The sequence below is a fragment of the Lupinus angustifolius genome, chromosome LG01 (genome assembly GCF_001865875.1).
Source record: "Lupinus angustifolius cultivar Tanjil chromosome LG01, LupAngTanjil_v1.0, whole genome shotgun sequence".
Lineage (NCBI taxonomy): Eukaryota > Viridiplantae > Streptophyta > Magnoliopsida > Fabales > Fabaceae > Lupinus > Lupinus angustifolius.
In genome coordinates, this window is record NC_032009.1 from 26,085,244 (window position 1) to 26,107,845 (window position 22,602).

The 22,602-nt window shown below is 27.2% G+C and overlaps 3 protein-coding genes across 3 annotated transcripts; all 3 read left to right on the forward strand.

Moving 5' to 3' along the window:
* Nucleotides 8,195-11,448, forward strand: LOC109358780 (gibberellin 20 oxidase 3-like). Its single transcript, XM_019603226.1, has 3 exons — nucleotides 8,195-8,782; nucleotides 9,695-10,016; nucleotides 11,115-11,448. The coding sequence occupies exons 1-3, from the start codon at nucleotides 8,235-8,237 to the stop codon at nucleotides 11,385-11,387; spliced, it is 1,143 nt and encodes a 380-aa protein (XP_019458771.1). The 5' UTR covers nucleotides 8,195-8,234; the 3' UTR covers nucleotides 11,388-11,448.
* Nucleotides 16,881-20,905, forward strand: LOC109358790 (gibberellin 20 oxidase 2-like). Its single transcript, XM_019603236.1, has 3 exons — nucleotides 16,881-17,453; nucleotides 19,111-19,432; nucleotides 20,196-20,905. The coding sequence occupies exons 1-3, from the start codon at nucleotides 16,909-16,911 to the stop codon at nucleotides 20,463-20,465; spliced, it is 1,137 nt and encodes a 378-aa protein (XP_019458781.1). The 5' UTR covers nucleotides 16,881-16,908; the 3' UTR covers nucleotides 20,466-20,905.
* On the forward strand, nucleotides 21,363-22,209 carry LOC109358816 (nuclear transcription factor Y subunit B-7-like). Its single transcript, XM_019603274.1, has one exon. It carries the CDS (start codon nucleotides 21,455-21,457, stop codon nucleotides 22,088-22,090), a length of 636 nt encoding a protein of 211 aa, XP_019458819.1. The 5' UTR covers nucleotides 21,363-21,454; the 3' UTR covers nucleotides 22,091-22,209.

Sequence of the window (22,602 nt, forward strand, 5' to 3'; positions counted from 1 at the left end):
ATCAAAGAATGCCTTAAATCGGAATATGGAGTTTTAAGTATTTTGGTAATGATTTTAGAAATATCGGAAACTAATGAATTTTTATTGTGGTCGTTACGAAGATTTCAGTGTTCGAACCTTGAAACCAAACCAACCGTAGTTGACAAGTAAAAACACGCTTCATTAAGGTGAGAGAGAACACATCGTGACATAGTGGTGTCCGAATATGACACCCGAATCTCCTAAACCATCTCAAAGGTTTTGGAGTTAGCTTGGGTTTGAGAAACCGACGATTTTTATGTTTGAATGCTTTTGAATATATATGATTGTTGATGAAATGTGTTGAATATTGTATATGAATGTTGTTGGGAACTTTTCTGGGTGCAGGTGATTGAAAAATCATGTTTAAATGTGTTTCGGTTGTCAAAAAAGGCAAAATTTGGCATTATGTCCAGTTTCTGTTGCAAGGGCGAGCAAAAGTCCGCCTGGGCAAGCCCGGGCGAGCAAAAACCCGATTGGACGGAAAAAAAAATAAAATAAAAAATTCCAGGATTTTCGCCTGGGCGAGCAAAAGTCCGCCCGGGCGAGCAAAAATTCGATTGGGCGGAAAAAAAATATTTCCAGGATTTTCGCCTGGGCGAACAAGGCGTCGCCGGTACGAGCCCGGGCGAGCAAAAACTCGATTGGGCGAAAAAAAAAATCCAGAAATTAAGGAGTTTCTAGAACTCTCTCGCTTGGGCGATAATACCTTCGCCTGGGTGAGGAAAGCTCGAGTTGATTTAGGATTTAAAGAGGAATTGTCGCTTAGGATTGCGTTGTTGTTGTGTATTCATCTATTTACTACTCATTTTCATGAACACATCGTAATTATGCGCTGTTAAACTGAACTCATTTTCCAAATTAACAGCGTATTCGTAATTATGCGCTGTTAAATTAACATTTTACATAACAGGAAAATATATATACAGCATGAATTTACGTTAATTAACAGGAAGTTGTCATGAAGTAGATTACTATATAATTGTCTTTATTAATACGGAATTGAAAAAATATTAAACATTACATTTTGTTAATTTGTTTTTGTATTTATTAATATTGTTAATTTGTTTATTGTGTTTATTAATATGGAACAACAAAAGTATTAAAAAAATAATCATTCAAATAATTAACAAAAAATATAAATTAACATCCAAAATAATTGTTTTATTATTCATTCAGAGAGGCAAAATACATTATAATGAACTAAATGATTTGGTACATGGGAATATAATGAACTAAATGATTTGGTAGATAAAGAATACAATGAAAAAGAAACAAGATTTGTAGATTAATCTTGTCCATTATTTTTTCCTCGACTCATCTACACAAATCTTGTATAACAATTCATTGATTTCCTTTTGTAAAATAAAAAGATGTTAAAGACCTCCTTGACAAGATTTCAATGAAGGAAATAGTTTTTGCCTCGACTCCTCTATACAAATCTTCATCTCACGCAAATCTTGTATAATAGTCAATTTTCTTCTGAAATTTGGGCCATTTTTGAAAATCAAAATATTTCAATAAGGGAAATAAATGAACTCAATTTTTTTGAAAGAGATCAATGAACTCAATAATTTACAAATTAAATCTTCATCATCTAACGCAAATCTTCTATAACAACCACTTTCCTTCTGAAATATGAGTCATTTTGCCAAATCAAAAGATGTTAAAGATCTCATTGACATGATTCTGAAATATAAACACAACTTTAGCACTTTTAACATTTTGAACATACTCCTATAGAAACACATACTTGTACTAATGAAATATAACATGAAGTGAACCACAATATTTATAGATGGGTAACCATTAATATTTCAACAAACGAAGAGACGCATAACCACTCAACCATTAATATTTCGACGAACGAAGAAACGTATAACTACTCAACCATTAATATCTCTGACACTTAAAATGTTGTATAAAATCAACATCGTATAATTAAGAAAGCATTGTTACTATGTAATCTTCAACATCACTTTCTTATTTATGCGCTTTGGAATTTATTAACATTAACATTGATTTCTATGAAATGCGTTGTTAAACATAACTCATTCAAGTTAGCATTAACGTTATTGATGTTCAATAGTGTTGTGTCAAAAATGCGTTGTTGAAGTTACACACGTTGACAACGCATGTTGTAGTATGCACTGTCAATGTTCTTCTGCCTTGTTTTCAACAAAATCATTCAAAATTGCGTTGTTCAATGACCACTGTTTATTACGATATCTGACATAGTGTAATTAAATTTTATTGGGCTGTAACATGGCTTTACATTGGAATGAGAGAACGCTTAAGATAAAGATGTTAAACTTCTCCTATGGGGCGTGAATAGTTCCTTTTGATGACTATTGATAATGCATTTTCTTTTATTATTTTGTTTTTTTCTTTAGCATTTTGATGGAGGAAAAAAAATTATTTGTATTCTTCCTATCTTTTGGTTTAAATGGGAAAATGGTATGAAATAACATATTATTCTTAATAATTGGATGTCAAAAATGTGGTTGAAAAACTACCATCCCCTTGCTATTTTCATTTTACGAATAATTCATGAATTATATTCTTTCATAATTTTTATGCTCAAATATGGTGACTAGAGATATATTCTTAGTGTTTTTGGAATTATCATGAAACCTTGTTTCATTAGGAAAAATATATATGAAGATCCATATCACAATGGGTCTTGCACTTGCACTACTCTCCTTAGTATTTTTACCATTGAATCAAATATCTAATGGTATTGCATGAATTTATTTTAATTTTAATTTTTGTGTGAATGAAATATGAGATGATAAATTTGCATAATGATCAGTGTATTAGTATATACTCCTTAAAAGATATGTATTGGTTAACCTCCACTAGAGTCTTCAATTGAGGATAAATGTTTAAATTGGTCCCATATAAGCTAAAGTATGAGACATTATATATTGTGACAAGTTTAGCCTCAATAGTCTCATTTTCTAACAAGAACTTCAAATAACTAAGATTCTCCCTATTTCATAGATTTCAGTTTAAACTACAATTGCTTGCAATCGTGTCCAATAATAGGCCCTTAAAACCATCTTTCAACATATGAGTTCCATTAGCAACGGATCATGAAATGTATGAAAAACAAAAAAAAATTAGTTATACTTGAGTTGCATGAAATGCACCACTTTTTATCGATGTTACCTGGATTAAAATGCAACCTAAAATATAAAAGATGCATGAAATGCTAACTGAGTGCATAATATATATCTTATAGAATGCATGAATGGTGACAAGAAGGCAATTAAAGAATAAAAAATAATTCAAACAATATATAAATCAAATATGCGTTATAATGCATACAACTTTGTATATCTTATGGTCGCTTTCAATAAAACAGAGATAGAAGAATCAATTACATGATCACAATAAAATCAAATCAAAGACATATTGTATTTCAGTAATTTTAGTAAAAATAAGATTATTATTATATAAAATTTAGATTGTGGTTCATTATGTTTTATACTATTGGATTTATATACAAATTCTTGATCTTATGTGGAACTGTATTAATTTGTAGTTTGAAATATACTAAAAAAATTTCAAATACTTGAGTATTATTGTTTTATCTTATTTTGATATACTCAAGGATTTAATGAGCAATTAGGATGAGATAATGTTTCTAATATGTTTGAAAAACACATTAAGATGTGACTTGACATGATATTTTTATTTTCAGTAATTTTAATCGAAATAATAAAAATATTCTCATAAAATTGATTTGCTATTTTTTATATTCCTACTAAAAAATATTTATATTTTGTAAAGAATATATCTATCATTCATTAATTAAATAATATAATGAGAGTAATTAAATATTCTGCAAATTCTCATATGTTATATTATTTAGGGATGGAATTATCACTGTCATATAATGACTAATAAATTCTACGAGTAACTAATATATATTCAAAAGATGTTATGATTTTTAATCTTCTTAATCTAGTATCTTTAGTATTTTATTCGTGTAATATTTCAAGAATCCAATAATCAAGTGTCTCTCCTGCAATGTCTATGACTTTCGAAGTAAAGAACATGTTTTTATAATCATCCCAAATGTGATATCTTAATAATATTAATAATTTCAATTTATATAAATTGTTATGATTGTTAAATTTTTTATTCTACTATCTCTAATATCTTATTATGTTATATTTCATATTATTACTATTTTAATATTGTAATAGTAATATTGCAATATTAAAAGCAAACACTAAACTCTAAGCAAAACATATTCATAATGAGTGTCGCCTAAAATTAAAGAAAAAAATTTAATTCAAACAAAATATAAATAAAATTTGCGTTATAATAGATACAACTTTGTATATCTTATGATTCTTTTAATAAAATAGATGTAGAATAATCAATTATATGATTATAATAAAATCTAATCAAAGACGTATTATTTCTCAGTAATTTTAATAAAAACAAGATTATTATTATATTAATATTAGATTGTGACTCATTATGTTTTATACTATTAAATTTATATACAAAATATTGATTTTACAATTGATTTTATGTATACTGGTATTAATTTGTACTTTAAAATATACTAATAATGTTTCAAATCCTTGAGTATTAATTTTAATACTATAGTTTTATCTTATTTTGTTATACTTGAGAATTTGATGAACTATTAGAATGAGATAATGTTCTAATATGATTCGAAAAACACATTAGAATATGATTTGACAAATAATTTTTTCCAGTAATTTTAATCAAATTAATAAAAATATTTCTATAATTGATTTTTTATTTTTATATATTACTAATAAAAATACTTATATTTTCTCGTAAGTATGTCTAATATTGTTACCCTTTAATTAAATAATATAATAGTGATAAATAAATATTCCACAAAATTTCATTTGTTATATTCGTAATCTTGTATCTTTAATATTTTATTTATGTTATATTTCAAGAACATTCATAATGTGCATTCAATAATTAAAATTCATGTAATTAAGAAAATTTCTATCATTATATTATTTAAGTGCATTCATAATGTTATTTCAGTCACATACAAGATAATCCAATAATGATAACTTTCTTTGATATTTATAGATTATATATTTAATCTATAATTGTTTAATCTAATATAAGAATTAGGGTTGACAATACGAGCTAGCCCGACCCACAAAAATAGGAGCAGATCCGACCAGACTCTTATTGCTAAAAAAACTCAAAATGCAATTCCAACTCAGTTACAATTTTAAAAAATAAATAATCATCACGCCTCATAAATATCTTTTATAACAAAAAAAATCATAAAACAAAGTACACAATCTCACAATAACATAGTGTCTTAGATTAAAACTTATAATTTCTAAACAACAAACCCACATGTCTTAAACTTTTAGACCCCTAGTTCACAATAGAGTTTCTAACTCTTAAGTTTTAAACATTAGACGTTCTATTGGAAGAAGATGTCTCTACTTTTATATTACTAACACCAACAACGTCTTTCAAGCCATTGTGGCTTTCCCCTTTGTGTCTTTGTTTTAATTTTAACCCCTAAACTAAAAGCTTAAAACATGTCTCTGGTCTCCTTCATTTTTAATATTGGCCAGCTGGGCCACCCAGACCCTCTGTGATGTGTCTATAAAACGGGCTTCCAAACCAAGTTGAGTATCGGTTTTAGGCTAAAATCTCCAGCCCAACCTGCTAAAAATGACAATCCCAACGGGCTAGCCCATCAGGCCAAACCCATATTACCATCACTAATAAGAATATACTCGCAATTGTTTAAATTAAAAATGAATAACAACAAATACATAATAAATATAAAGACATTATTTTTCTACACACAGATAGTAATCACAACCTCCAATCATTGTATTCGAGGAGGTGAATTTTCTCTTCTACAAATGTTGAAACAAAGAACATGACCAATTCATATTTCTAGAGAAAAAAATAAACACATCGGGAAAAAATAACACTTTTAAATTGAAAATGAATAACGGTAGACACATAATAAAAATAAAGACATTATTCTTCTACACTCAGATAGCAATTGCAACCTCTAATCATTGTATTCGAGGAGATGAGTTTTCTCTTCTACAAATGCTGAAACAAATAACATGACCAATCCATATTTCCTGTGAGAAAAATAAACACACCGTGGAAAAATAACACTTTTAAATTGAAAATGAATAACGGTAGACACATTAAAAATAAAGACATTATTCTTCTATACTCAGATAGCAATTGCAAGCTCTAATCATTGTATTCGAGGAGATGAATTTTCTCTTCTACAAATGTTGAAACAAAGAACATGCCCAATACAAATTTCTTGTGAGAAAAATAAACACACCGTGGAAAAAATATAACATACATCATGTGAGAAAAAAGTTATTGTTATAGAATGCAAAAAAAATTATCATACAAAAATTTATATGATGAAGAAATTAATCTATCAATAGGAAAAGTTAAAAGAGTGCAAAAATAAAATCATACTTGTGAGTTGGTCTGAAAGTTGAAAATGATAGGTTTGTTGAACAAAATTTAAAAGTGAAAAATAGTATAAATTATATCTATCAACAAAGAAAAATTAAAAGAGTATAAAACCATATTTGTGAGTGAGTTTGAAAGTTGAAGATTGTAAATTTGTTGAACAAAATTTGTGAGAAAAATAAACTCATCTTAACATATATCAATTGAGAAAAATGAAGTTATTTCTATAGAAGACAAAAAAACAATTATTATGCAAAAAAAATTATATGATGAAGAAATTATATCTACCAACCAAGAAAAAATTGAAAGAATATAAAAATAAAATCATGTCCGTGAGTTGGTTTGATAGTTGAAGATGATAGATTTTTAAACAAAATTTAAAAAAGTGAGAAATAGTATAAATTATATTTATCATAAATAAAAAATGTATATTTTAATAATTGCATCCTCCCTTCAAATTGACAAAAATAGTTTTTCTTTATACACTTATCGTAAATGTAGAATATCTAATCTAGTCATTTCTTTATGTAGATAGTAGACTACCATTTGGAACTTTTACATAATTATAAACTGAAATATTAAAATTTATTTAGATACATCATAAACTGACCAATTCTAATTCATTAAATTTAATTTATGAAAATTTATAATGCTGCGTTGTTAAAAAAATTCATTCGGAACTTTTATAGAATTATAAACTGAAATACAAAAATCATTTAGATACATTGTAAATTAACAGAAGTAATAATTTCTATCAAACTTGGGTGTCAAATGGATAAGTGTGATGCTTTTGGAATAAATGAATAAAAAACAATCCAACATGTATGAATCAATGAATCACACGTAAAATTATACAATCCATCCTAAACCTAATTTAACTAATTAAACGGTAATATGTGATTAATTAATTCAAAATTGCATATTTATTTTTTTTAGAATATTTTATTTTTCCTCTTCAAGATGTATTTGTTTTTATAAAAAAAGTCGTTCTCTACACAAATGTGTTTCTTTCTCTAAAAAATGCATTGTGTTATTTTTTTAATGGATGATATTGTGTTTCTTTCTCAAGTAGACCCACTTTTTGGTGGATGATATTGCCATCTGTATGTCTGACTAATTCATTAATTATTTTGATGCTTATAATTCATTGCATTTAATTTTTTATGAAAAAGCATAAAAATATGAGCCTCTAAATTTCTTATAAATGTGTTTCTTTCTCTAAAAAATACGAATATTATTGCTTATAAAGCTTATCTCCAAATTTCTAATTTTCTATTTAATTTCCTTTAAAACAATATTAAATGCACATGTATTCTAGCATTGACTTTTTCCTAAGAGCCATATATTTAAATATATGGCCTTACTAGAAAATTTATTTAGGAATTACACACAAAGTTATAAGAGAAAAATATTTAATCTTATAAGAAGGTAAATTATCTCATTCAAGTACTAAAATTATGACATGTCCTATTTAATTATTTTCTATAAAAGTATTTCTAAAATTAAAAAATATATATATATATTATAATTTAATGGTCGGTAGATAATTTTATCTATTAGTAGGATGAAATACTTTATTTTAAGTTATAAAAGTGAAATATTAAAAGTTATCCCAGCTACCTACCACTACCTACCCCCGGTATATATGTGTTATTAGCCTCTACTTTTGTAATTGTGCTCCTTCAGCCAAAAATATTGTTTTAGATTACTTACATATCTCCCCAACATTCCTCATGGAATCAATTGTTGCCACCCCTTTACACACTAATCCCCCACAAGAACTCAAGTATGAAAGTGGCATCATGGCTTTTGACAAAGATATTTTGCAAAATCTACAACAACTTCCAAAACAGTTTCAATGGCCATCTAGTGATTTAGTTGCCACCTCTGATGAGTTGCTCAATGAACCCCTGATAGACTTAGACGTCATGACAAAGGGTGATGAAGCTGCTATTTCAAAAGCTGCTGAACTTGTGAGGAATGCATGCATGAAACATGGCTTCTTCCAAGTTACCAACCATGGTGTGGACCAAGATCTAATCGATGCTGCTTACAAAGAAATGCAAACAATTTTCAACCTTCCATTGAGCAAGAAGCTGAGTGCTAATAGAAAACCTGGTACTCTTGAAGGGTACTCAAGTGCACATGGAGATAGGTTCACTGCAAAGTTGCCATGGAAAGAGACATATACTTTCATATACAATAACAAACAAGAGTCAGAGTCATCAGAAGTTGTTGATTTCATCAAAAATGCTTTTGGAGAAGAACTTCATCACACTGGGTGAGCTCCATATTAATAACTAAGCTTTTATCACTTTTGCTAATGATTTATTTATAAAAAATTATATAAAACCTAATTTTCTTTATTAAATTATGTTTTGCTACTTTCGATTTTTTTAATTCAATGAACTTAAAATATTGTAGAGTAAAGTTTTAAATAATAAAATATATAAATTTAATATAGGTGATATTGATTTAAATTAAATTTATTATGACTGATAATGGTAAATTCAATTTTAGATAGATAATAGTTTGATGTTTATTCTGTAATTTGTAACATATGAGTTTGGAAATAAACTATTAGTAAGAATAAAATATGAAAACATTAAAGTATGTTGTAAAGTATATAAATGTACATAATAATAATAATAAATAACAATAATAATAATGGATTTGAAGTTACAATTGCATTCATTATAAACACACCCATTACAATCAATAAATAATTTAAAATTAAAATAATTAAAAAAAATAGCATTTACTAAAAATTAAATAAATATTAATTTTAAAAATATATTTGAATAAGAATATATTTTAATATATTTAAAAATATATTTTATAATAATTTTATATACTTTGCAAATATATTAATATATGACACGTGCTAATAGTTTTTCTCTGGAATAGTCTCTACTATTCTGTAATCAAAATTATAATATAGAGTTTGATCTAATTATAATTATAAGATTTCACACTATTTTCATTTTATTATTGATAGACCACCTTTTTTAAAATTAAAATGAATTCTTCTATATTGTAATCTCTATTTTTATGTCAGAAAATAGGATGCTTTTCGACAGTACAAATTCTTGATATGCCAGATTATGCAGACTCTTCATGCATAACCAAATACATCATATTATATTTCTTCCATAAGTAACCTTGTTCTTTTATCTTAAATAACATGAAACAGGTTGGTGTATCAAAAGTACTGTGAAGCCATGGAGAAATTATCTCATGTAGTTTTGGAACTCTTGGCCATTAGCTTGGGTGTGGATCGTTTGCACTATAGAAATGATTTTGAAGATGGCCATTCACTGATGAGGTGCAACTCTTATCCATCTTGCAAAGAAAGTAGCCTCACTCTTGGAACTGGCCCTCACAATGATCCAACAGGAATAACCCTTCTTCATCAGGACCAAATTGGTGGTCTTGAAGCTCTTGTTGATCAAAAATGGCTAGCTGTTCGTCCTAATCCTGATGCATTTGTCATAAACATTGGAGACACTTTCATGGTAAGTAAACTACTCATTTTTGTACTTGTTTTTACTAGGTTATACCTTATTAACTCATTTAGTAAACTACTAATAAATTGTTAATATAGTAGTTAATGCTCCATTAAATTCTTAAGATGACTAAAAGGAAGTTCAAGTTCTGGAATGACAGTACTTGTTAAAAGGGACAGTCACGCACATAAAATAAATTAATTTTTTATCCAAAAGGTAAGGATATATCATTGGTAATACAAAAAATATTAGTTAGTAAACTTCTAAATATATTTGATGAACAAGTGTAAAGGGATATTATAGTTTTTGAAAATAGACATTATGATTTTTGAAAGGTACATAGATTATGAGATTTCAATAATTTGTGTCATTTCTAATTTGTTATTTAATTGTTTTTTTTTTTACTAAGTTACCTTATTTATCCCTACCATATTTAAATAACCTTATTGCAGATCACAGAAAAGGTATATGATGTAAAAGCTTGATTTTTAATTATCTAGTTGTTTAATTAATTGGTTGATAAATAAAATAGTAACATTTATTTTTTATATTACATAAATATAATATTTTATGTCTTTTTCGCTCATTTAATAAATTTTTTAGTTTTCTCAAATATCTCAAATTCAATTCTCTGCAACTAAAAGTTGGAATTTCATACAATTATAAGCCAAAAATATAACAATAGAAGAATAATTCTAGCCACAAATTTTCTTATTTTTATTTTACTATCTGACTATTGCTAGTTCAAACACCTTTTTTACCACATATACTTTTACTTTATAAATCTCAAATTATCTCCTTAAATCTATTGATTTTATTATATGTATCTTATTTTTTCCTTTTATAATATATTTTAAAATAAAAACTTATAGAGATAAATAAAATAAGATACATGTCAAACAATTAATAAATTTAAGGAAATAAGTTATGTTACGTAGATACATTACTTTCATTATTTTATCACCACTTATGCTTAAAGTGAGATTATGTTTCCAAAACAGTGGTGCAAAAAAAATATTATTCAATTCTAATGATAATGATGAATATTTTTTTTGTATTATTATTTATGAAACAAGAATGGATAATGTTTGTGTTTGTTTGTCTTAGGCAATGACTAATGGGAAATTCAAGAGTTGCCTGCATAGGGTTTTGGTTAACAATGAGAATGAAAGAATGTCACTATCTTGCTTTGTGAACCCAAGGGGAGACAAAATAGTGAGACCACCAAATAATCTGTTTGGTAAAGAAGAACCAAGAAAGTACCCTGATTTCACATGGAATGAATATCGTCAATTCACACTAAAATATCACAGGGCTGATGCTGAAACTCTTGATGATTTCGTCTCCTGGATCCGCTCTTCCAAGCCATCCAACTTCTAGCTAAAGAAATTATATTACTAGTATAATAAAGTGAATACAAATCTATTATCTCAAATCTTATCTCATATATTGTTTCACACTAATGATATTACTTTATGAGACATAAACTGATATGTGATCTCTATTATAATAAAAAGTAAACTCTGATTTTCTAGTGTCAAGTACCCTAATACTTTATCATAGTCTTGTATCCTAATCACTACATGTATTGAATTCAATAAAGGAGATCAATTAGGCGGGTTCGAATTTGTGTACTAATCAAATTGCAAGTCTATAAAACGGTTATTGTTCACAAATTATCATAATAAATTTTGATTTTGCTGTGTGTCAATACTTATATTTTTTGGGTACAATTTTAAATTTTTTCGGGTACATCAATACTTATTTTTTATCTCCAAACTAAAAATTATATTGTTTGTAGAAAACATTATTTTGCACTTCCCACCAAAAGAAGTTACATTTGCTCTTATAAAAATAGTATACCATCTTTAATTTGTATTACTATTTTTTTAATTAAAACAAAAATACACATGATCTAACATGTTCCATCTTTACCTTCATTTTTGCTAACTTTTTATATGACATTAGAAATCAAGTTCATGGAGTTCACATAAAGAATGGGGTATACCAAATGTTTTTTACATTTAAACTTTGGAATTTTAATTAACTCAAGAAGTATAAAAGGGAAGTAAAAGAAAGCAGTAGAATGATTACAAGAAGAAAAAAAAGAGATTAAGAAAATAGTTTGATTCGGGAAAGGATAAGAAGAGAGGTACTTGGCCTCCCGTTCCCATTGGAGTTATTATGGCCTCTTTAATTTATAAAAGAAAATGACACTTTTCAATAAAAGAGAGTCACATTTTTAGAAATTATAAATGAATATAAATATATATAAGATAGTTCATTTGGTCCATATAGGAGTGCATCCTGCATAGAAAATCAAAGTTAGTATCTCATATCAAGGAATTATTTTGCCATAAGAAAGTGATTGATGATCGATAGTAGTTAGATTTACTGTATAGATAGTTCGATAATGTTAATCTATTTTACTCCATGGCTCTAGTAATTATGGATTAATTGCCTTATCAATTATTAGGGTATGGTCTCAATTGGCAATCAACTAATTATTATCCCTTTAAGCAAATAAGAAAAATCATTCTTTAATATATTTAAAATAATTAATTGGTTGCGGTACGATGGTCACTTCAACATACAAGCCATCCAATCCTAGTAGCCTTAACTTGAGAGCAAACACATTCGATAGAAAATAATTAAAATAATATATAAATCAAAATAATGCTATAATAAACATCCAAGATCCTCCACTAATCTACCCAATGAATTTAGCTACTCATAAAAAATGATTTTGCTTGGATATCCTCATACAAGAAGGTGATTCTTGCGACCCAAATCCTTCTAAAAATGGAGTCGTCATTAAGTTTGGAACGTGTTGACCTATTAGATGATACCTTCGTTAATTGTACAATCTCGTATCCTAAGCTTGTGTGATCTTTTCCTTAATAATTTATTTATTTACAAATAACAAAACAAAGTTTTTTTTATTTTTATGTGTGCTAAAATTGTCTTACTCCTATATATTCATATGTACAATAAGAAAATCAAGACTACATAGTTCTTTCATAAAAATGTTTAATCACTTATATGTGTTTTAATTGATTTGAAGAAAGAAATCACTTATCATGACCATTTAAAAACTTGAAGAACTGAAATGACTTCTCACAACCATTTATTTAGCCTTACTATGATTTGATATTAATTATTCACTAAAATATCTTTTAATTAATGTACATATTATTAAAGAGGTTTTTTAATTGATTTTATGAATTGGTTATCATTACTAAGATTTTTTATTTTATTATTATTTTCATTTGTTAGTCATTATTATAAAAATTGTCTGAACTGTTGTCAATTTTTTATTATTATGAAGATTTTTGTGTATTGGTGGTGATTTGTTATTAATTACTCATTATTAAAAAATTATTATTAAGTGATTTATTACTTCTTAAGAAAAAAAGTTATTATTTATTAGGGAATTGTTTTTGACTTTGACTCTTTCTTAACTCAAAGAGATAGTACTAATGACAAGTTGACAACAATGGTTTCTTAATAGATTGTCTATTTTTAACACTATTTTAATTATTTAATATTTTACAAACACAAAGTAAATTATTTTATATTATCTTATCATTAATTATTTAGCTACTTGCTAATTATCATTTAAATAATTAATTAATTACTATATTATTTAAAAATTTAATATTAATATTAATTTTATTGTAATTATTAGTAATTAATTGATAAATATAATTATAAAAGAGGAAAATACAAACTTGCAAAAATCGAGAAACACATAAATCTGTGTGGGCCCAACAGTGGTAGGAGAAATGACACGCCAGTGGGGTCCTGCATGGTTATCGAGGAAATTGAGATTGCATCTGGAAGATTACGTGGGGCAACATATTGATTGGCACATCGGATTAAGGCTGATTTCTCCTCTTTTCATTATTAAAGAGGATAGTTATATTTTTTAGTATATTTTTAAGAGTAAAAATATAATTTTTATTATAAGTTAAAAAGATATAAATATTATCATCTTTTGATTTATTATGCATTTTTATATAATTATTCTCTTCAGTAATGGAAATGAATCTTACTTATGAGGTCTATGTAACAAACATTTACCTTAATTAAGATTCTAAAACGAATGAATTAGGATTTGGATACTATGGATGGATGAAAGTCATTTATCAATTCATGTATTTATTTAAATCATATTTTAATTTATTCAATCTATTTATATCTACAATATTGGATGAATTAAATCCATTTAATTCATCCAAGAATCTTTTTTAGTGGATGCATACTCAATCAATTTGATTTTTTTAATTGAAACTAAAAACATTTTGAAAAATCATTCTTTTGAAAATCATTATTTCAATAGTATTTTTAAAATTTAATTTTGAAGAATTAGCTTTAAAAAAAATTATTTTTATGCAGTATTCTACAAACTGATGTCATTTAAGGTTTTACGTGTAAAGCTTTTAATATATTTATATATATATATATATATATATATATTATGTGTTTAAGATTTTTTTAATATTATTATATTAATGTGTCTATTATTGGTCATAATTTAATAAGAAATCAAAGTGAGAATGAGAAGTAGTACAAGAAAGTGAGAGTTGAAATAATGAATAAAATTGAAAAACAAATAATACCATTTAAATTTTTAGTTTTTTGGATTAATTAAATATTCATCCAAATAGAAATTTTATATATATTTATTGAATATAATAGATGAATTCAAAAATATCAATTACTAAAATTATTTATTGAATTATATTAATTTATACCCAATAGCCCAAATAATGGATTTTTATGGATTTGTTTTTCTTTAATTATGAGAAATTATGAATTGTGGATAATTTTATCACCTCTAATAAAAATCTATGTGACGGCTTACTTGGAGAGTTAGTGGGGAACAAGTGTATTATTGGTATAATTGTTTGTACCTGTGGTACATTCCTTCCCAACATGCCTAGTATTGTCATCACTCTAAGGACTTGCGGGTAGCAAACCCAAAGAATATCTATATAGGTTTGGGATGGGTCTTGATCCAAAAGTGAACGAGTGGGGTGTATTCGGATAGCGTTAGGGATATCAATTGGTTTACGGACTCATGAGTATCTATTTGTAATACTCACAATAAGACGAGTCCATGTTTTTTGAGTCGTATGTAATCAAGACCGCGGATTTTAAAACTCACTTTTGAACGTATTTGAGTAATGAGATACACAAACCCACAATCATATATATATATATATTAATATAAGTATTAGGTTACGGTGTTTATTCACAAATGTTATATTATATTGTTACGCAGGGATATTATGTTTGTAATACAAAATGGTGGTGTTGTAATGTTATATTGAATAAACATTTTTTGTTAAATAAATTTTTTTATGTGATGCTATGTTGTTAAATGGTCATGTTATAGGATTTAATACGTATACACTTACAGTGTAAGTGTTTTTTACACTGTCAGCACATCATCCACCATTGATTTGTATTACTTTTGTTTGAGAGTCAGTAGTGGTTAACAAATCAATGGTGGATGATGTGCTGACAGTGTAAAAAACTTTACACTGTCAGTGCATAGATTTTAAACTTCATGTTATATTATTAATTTATAACTGCGATGGAATGTTATGTTGATTAACAATTCTTATTAAATAAATATTCATCGTGATTTTGAAGTAGTAACTTTTGTTTGTAAAGAAAAGAAATTATGTTTTTATTGACAATTTAAATTGTATTTAAATTATACTTTTTAGTTTTTTATTTTCTCATTTTAATTGTCTAAAATAACATATAAGATTATAGGAAAGAGAAATGTTATTGTATAAGTTTTCGCAATTATTTTTAACATTTACGAATTCTTAATATCCGATGACCTACATGTAGCAGGCCAACAAATATCTGTGATGGGTTTCCAAAACTGAATGAGCAGGACAAGTCCAATTATTTAATAGTAAGGTAATAGTTGATGTTATATTTTATTTACTGGGTTGATAAGTAGTGGTAATTATTATTACTCTATTCCATCTATCAAAAGTGGAAAAGTAGTTCACAACCAATTTTATCTCATTTATATTAATTATTAATTAATTAAAATAATTCATTCAATAAAAAATAAATATTATCAAATGTTTATATTAAATTAAAATGAAGATTGCAAGAGCAAATTACAATAGTTTATTTCCTTTCACTCCGCTTGGAGTAATAGTCATACAATATTGCTTCTGTCATCTAAAGAGTGGGGTATTTGATTTGTATCTTATCTTTTACCTCAATTAATAAAAATAAAATCAATCCATTAATTAATTTTCTAAAAAAATTCAATTGAAAACTACATAATTTTGATTTCCCAATTTCACCTAAGAATATATAGAAGTATGATAATCTTTTGTCAGACACTTAAATTACAAATATATATTTCTAGGGAATATATTAATTTAATATGGACAAGACGTTAATATATTTTCTTGTTTATGATGGACTCCGAAACTTGGAATTCTAATTTAATAACTACGGTATAATTTACATTATTCACTCGTCTTAAGTGGTGAAGCCAATATTAATTAAAAATCAGGCCACAACAAATACCTTTTATATTCACAAAATAATTTTCATATATATCGGTATCCATTAACCTTTCTTAAATTAAATAATATTAATTTAACTAGTAATAAAATATTTAATGATTAGATACGTGCAACCAAAATTTAGAAAAGAGTAGCTGCAACAACTTTCCATTTTTAGCAAAGAATAAATGGCATCACATCAATTGTATTTTATATTTTTACTTTTCTCTATTTTTTATCAAAGGGAAAGTTTTCCATTTGTTATACAATTTGGTTTATATATACTCCTCTGTACTTGTGCTACTACCAAGCAATATCATTTTGATTTGTTATCTGTCTCTCCTACATTTCTAATGGAATCTGGTACTACCACTCTTTTGCACTCCCCTCCACCAAAAGACCTAAAAGATGAAAATGGTGCCATCATTTTTGACAAACATGTGTTGCAAGAGCTAGCACACATTCCCAAAGAGTATTATTGGCCCACTAAAGATTTAGTTGCCACCTCTCAAGAAGAACTCAATGAACCTCTCATAGACATAGGGGTCTTGCTGAAGGGTGATGAGGCTGCTATTGCTAATGCTGCTGAGCTTGTGAGAAATGCATGCATGAAGCATGGTTTCTTTCAAGTTATCAACCATGGTGTGGATCAAAGTCTCATTACTAAGGTTTATGAAGAAATGAACCACATTTTTAGTCTTCCTTTGAGCAAGAAGGAACTTGCTAGGAATATACCTGGTACACTTGAGGGCTATTCAGGTGCTCATGCTGAAAAGTACTCTACCAAGTTGCCATGGAAAGAGACATTTACCTTCAAATACAGTCATGATGAAGAATCAGAGTCAGAAGTTGTTGACTACTTCAAGTCTAAATTAGGAGAAGAATTTCAACATGCTGGGTAAGCTCCTTGTTGAATTGATTTCATGAGTATAGGATAAATCATCTATGGATTAATCATGAATGTTGTTTTCAAAAAGATTCTAGGAATTAATTTTGGTTTTTTAATTGTTAAATTATCAATTAAGTCATATATGATATGTAATATTTTTTTTAAAAATTAAATTCTAAAGTATTAAAATATTATAAATGTGAGTCAAAAATGTCTCTCTTAGGAGGCATAAAAAATATTAAAAATGACTAATTTAATACACATTAGATATTTTGAGAGAAAATTTTAAAGTTTTTAATTTTCAAGAACAAGTTTATACATGCAAAAATTCAGAGGACAAAAATATATTTTCTCTTATTTTTAAATAATTCAATCTCTTATTTATTTTTTATTTAATGATTATTCAAAGGAAATGTTTCATTAAAAATGTGTTAATATTTTATATTTTTCGTAACATAGGCATCACATGAATAATCTTGAAAAAAAGAAAATTCACTTTGATAAAAATGAAATAAATTAGCTCAATAACTATTTTATACTTTCAAAATGAATTAGAGAATCAACGGATGTTGGTCCAAGTGGTACATGTTTGATTCCCCTTAAGCAAAGTTTTGAGTCCGACTCTTGTGGATAAAAATAATGTCCACTAGGAGAGTTAACCTCAAATACCTTTAGATTAAACGTATAAACAAATATATTAGTTGTAGACTTAATGCTTGCATTAAAATTTTTGGTAAAATTAAGTAATTTTTATTAAAAATGTAATCAATAACTAAGACCAGTACAATTGGTAAATTGATTAAAAACCGGTCGATCAATTTTGATCAATTTAATTAGTTTTGAGTGATATGATTGGTATAGTTGTTGTACCATACTGATATTAAGACTTGTTGAATTGGCTATTACCAAACGACTTTCACAAATGTGCTTTATATAATGATTTTTTGGAACTAATTAATTTATTGGTAATTATTATATTTTAATTATAAAAATACCAATTCTTTAAAAAATAATTAATTTCTAAATAAATTTAAGTTCAATGGGTTGGTACGGATATTTTTATAATTATTTAAGTCATCCATTCTTTGAAAAATATATACACATGTTCATTGAGCATTGCAGAACAGTAATCTTTCTTTAATATTCTAAAAGTTTATACTTTTTATTTTTTTTTAATTGTTAAACTATTATTAGTTAAGTTATAATATGTTAACCACATTAATTCTAACAATTTTCTTTCCTTTAGACACAACACGTGTCACTTATTTTAAATATAAATTAAAATACGATCATTTATAATTTGTAAATTAAACAATCTTGGGAACCACAATTTTTATTTTTACAAAATTAATGTTGTCTTCTAATCTATTAAATATAGACAAAATAATATATGTATTAGTAGTCTAAGAATTTTTTACATTTTTATCATATTATTACATGAATAATAAATAATATAATGAATGAATATATGAATAATAAATAATATAATGAATGAATATTTAAAACTTTATAATCATATTAAGGGTGTATAAATTTAAAACTCTTGAACATAACAATTATGTTATTAAAATGTCAAATTATCTCGTGGATTATTCTTTTTTTATATAAGAAAACTTTATTTTCTATTTTAAATCCATTTTATTATTAAAAAATTGGAAATACACAGGTCAGTGTTTCAAACATTCTGTAAAGCATTGAAGCAGTTATGTCTTATGATTACGGAGCTTTTGGCCATAAGCTTGGGTGTGGATCGTTTGCATTATCAGAATTATTTCCTAGATGGTCAACAAACAATGAGGCTAAACTCTTATCCACCTTGCAAAGAAAATAACCTGACTCTTGGAAATGGTCCACACACTGATCCAACCTCATTAACTCTTCTTCATCAAGACCAAGTTGGTGGTCTTGAAGTTCTTGTTGATGGCAAATGGCTACCTGTTCGCCCTAGACCTGATGCTTTTGTCATCAACTTGGGTGACACTTTCATGGTAAGTACATTACTCACTCATTTTTTTCCCTTTTAATTGGGTGCAACATCACTATAGTATGGAGTATTATGGATTCAAAGACATTGTGTGAAAAACAGAATGTTGTATCTTCACTTACAATTATATATATATAAGAAAAAAAATTATGCATTGACATTTTATGAGTTTGATATATGGACAACATTACTTATTTTAAATAGTATTTTACTCTTTGTCTTGGGTTAATCAAAATGTTATTTTTTATTATTTTTTTTTGTTTTTAAAATTTTTCTTTTATTCATGTAGCAATGGATAAGGAATGAGACATCATTTTGGACATGTGATCTTTTTCCTAGTTTGATATATTGTTGTTGCATCATTCATCACTCATTTTCATTCATCATTGATTCTTTTAAAAAATTAATACAAATAAATGATAAATAATGTACTAATTGTTTCTTTTATTCATGTGACAATATCTGATTTGTCCGATATAAGGAATGAGACACCATTTTGGACATGTGATCTTTGTCCGAGTTTGATATGCATCATTATTACTCATTTTCATTCATTATTGATTCTTTTAAAAAATTAATACAAATAAATGATAAATAATATACTAATTGTGTATAAATTTTTACAGTATCAATATATATATAGATAGATATTACCCTTAGTCAATTAAGGCTAATTGTGAGATAATATAGCCATCTAATTAATTAAATAATGCATGATTTCATTTTTGTATAACCAAAATGGATAATACTTTGTTTGGTTGTTTTAGGCATTCACTAATGGGATATACAAGAGTTGCATGCATAGGTCACTGATTAACAAGGAGAAGGAGAGGATGTCACTTTCTTGCTTTGTGAACCCAAGAAAAGACAATATTGTGAAACCCCCAGAATCTCTGTATGGCAAAGATGCACCAAGGAAGTACCCTGATTTCATATGGTCAGATTTGTTGAACTACACACAAACACATCATAGGGTTGATGAAACTACACTTGAAAGTTTCCTCAAGTGGATTGCGTCTTCCAACCCATCCAATTAGTGGTTCCATTCCTTAATCATTGGTCAAGTGTGTACCCACCAAAGTAGCTTCTATAACTTTCTTGTGTACACACTAGAATAATGTATTATAGGAGAAGATAAAGAAATTTCCAGATCTGTACTAATAAACCGTGCTTCAATAAAACAATATAATGTTGTGTACACAAACTTTATATTATAGTAATAAAGTTTGATTTCTGTTGTGTCAATACATATATTTTATTTGTCAATTAAAAATAACATTTACACTTCAAATAGAATTCTTAAGCGGAGTAGAAGCTCAGGCAAAGAACTCCCAAAAGTCTAAGCTCTAAACAAAGAAAAAGGGGATAATAGGAGTCATGAGGAGAGGCTCTATAAAGATGTTCCCTACAAAACCTTCCACAAGATAGAGATTGAACATCTTGTTGCAACAGCTGGAGTTGTCACAATCAGATTTTCAGTTAGAAATCGGTTCTGCGAGTTATGGAAAGGTGGGACATCCCACCTAATGTTCCCCCTTCAAGAGGATGGTAAAGGAGACAAGCCTCTTTTTCATGGACATTGACAACGATAGCTAACACAATACATAAGTTAACTAACAAATCTTTTACATTAGTGATAGATAGTGTCTTTATTTAATTTGTTCACAAACATGTAAACAACTTGGAAGAAAAGTAAAAAAAAAGGGGCCCAAATTCAAAAGAGTATTTTTTAATTATATTCGATTCACTATTGAACAAAACATTAGTTGTGTCAATAATAGTGTTGTTTTAAGTTGGATTAAGTCGTGTCAGTTACATGATGCACTACTCCACATGTAGAGCGAGTCTGGGGGATTTCATTGGTGCAAATCAATCATACCCTTTTTATTTATTTTCTTCTTCAATTTTTCACTTGTCAAAATCCTGCTGAAGTGCCTATGTTTATGCCCTTCTTTCAATTTATTTCAATACAATAATGTAATGTAACATTAATATCATAAAACCTTATACACTACCCCAAATAACTATGGAAGATGATCATAAGAACCATATTAGTTTGCCAAATGGTTTCAACACTGGAAGCCCTAAAAGTCCATGCTTAAAAACAAACAACGACAATAACAACAACCACACTAGCAATAAGGAACAAGATCGTTTTCTCCCTATAGCAAATGTTGGTAGAATCATGAAAAAAATGATTCCAGCCAATGGGAAAATCTCAAAGGAGGCAAAAGAGACAGTTCAAGAATGTGTATCAGAGTTTATCAGTTTTGTAACAGTTGAAGCATCTGATAAATGTCAAAGAGAGAAGAGAAAAACGATCAATGGCGATGATATTATATGGTCCATCACAACCTTAGGTTTTGATGATTATGTGGAACCATTAAAAAACTACCTTCTAAAATATAGAGATATAGAAGGAGAGAAACTTAATGTTCCAAAGCAACAACATTCTGAACAAAGGGTACAACAACATCAATATCATAACCAAGATGAAAATAATCAATCACTAAATAGTGTATATTCCTCAGCAAATCTCATTTCTCAATATCCCTATGTGGCCACGGATCAGTCATTTTCACTATCATTCTCACCAAATTCGATTCAGAAACAGTTACAGCCACAAGAACAAATTGATTCAATGGGGCATTGGTATGAGTAAGACCAAATTTTATGTTAATTTGGGTGCTTTCATTTTAGTTTCGAAATACTGAAATTTTAAACGATGGTTGTTATATGCTTATAAAAGTCTAATGTAAGGTTTCTATATATACATGTCTAACAAAATTGACTTAAGAGTCTTTTGTTTGTGCTTACTGTTTTATATCATGGTTGCATTGTGTTATGCTTAATGCAGTTATGGTTGCACGTAAATGTTTACAATATTGTTACAAAGACTTCTAAAACTACAATATTGGGATCATGCTATTGTGAAAATTCTCAAAATTGCAATCAGCAATGTTATGGTGTAGAGTCTCAAGACCTAATATTGTTGTTGCAATTACTATTGCAATGTGCAATGTAACACATTGTTTGTGCCCATGGAAAAAGATAATATATATGACTTAAGGTCATTTATCATGGATTATATCCCTATCTCAAAATAGGTTAATTCATCACACATAAGATGGTGCTACATTTGAATAATTTTTTTATTGGATGATAATAATATAA

Excerpts from the sequence above, each read along its gene's own strand:
- LOC109358780 (XM_019603226.1), top strand. The coding sequence starts at position 8,235 with ATGGAATCAATTGTTGCCACCCCTTTACACACTAATCCCCCACAAGAA. Across the intron at positions 8,783-9,694 it reads GAAGAACTTCATCACACTGG|GTTGGTGTATCAAAAGTACT; the intron begins GTGAGCTCCATA and ends AACATGAAACAG. Across the intron at positions 10,017-11,114 it reads ACATTGGAGACACTTTCATG|GCAATGACTAATGGGAAATT; the intron begins GTAAGTAAACTA and ends TGTTTGTCTTAG.
- LOC109358790 (XM_019603236.1), top strand. The coding sequence starts at position 16,909 with ATGGAATCTGGTACTACCACTCTTTTGCACTCCCCTCCACCAAAAGAC. Across the intron at positions 17,454-19,110 it reads GAAGAATTTCAACATGCTGG|GTCAGTGTTTCAAACATTCT; the intron begins GTAAGCTCCTTG and ends GGAAATACACAG. Across the intron at positions 19,433-20,195 it reads ACTTGGGTGACACTTTCATG|GCATTCACTAATGGGATATA; the intron begins GTAAGTACATTA and ends TGGTTGTTTTAG.
- LOC109358816 (XM_019603274.1), top strand. The coding sequence starts at position 21,455 with ATGGAAGATGATCATAAGAACCATATTAGTTTGCCAAATGGTTTCAAC.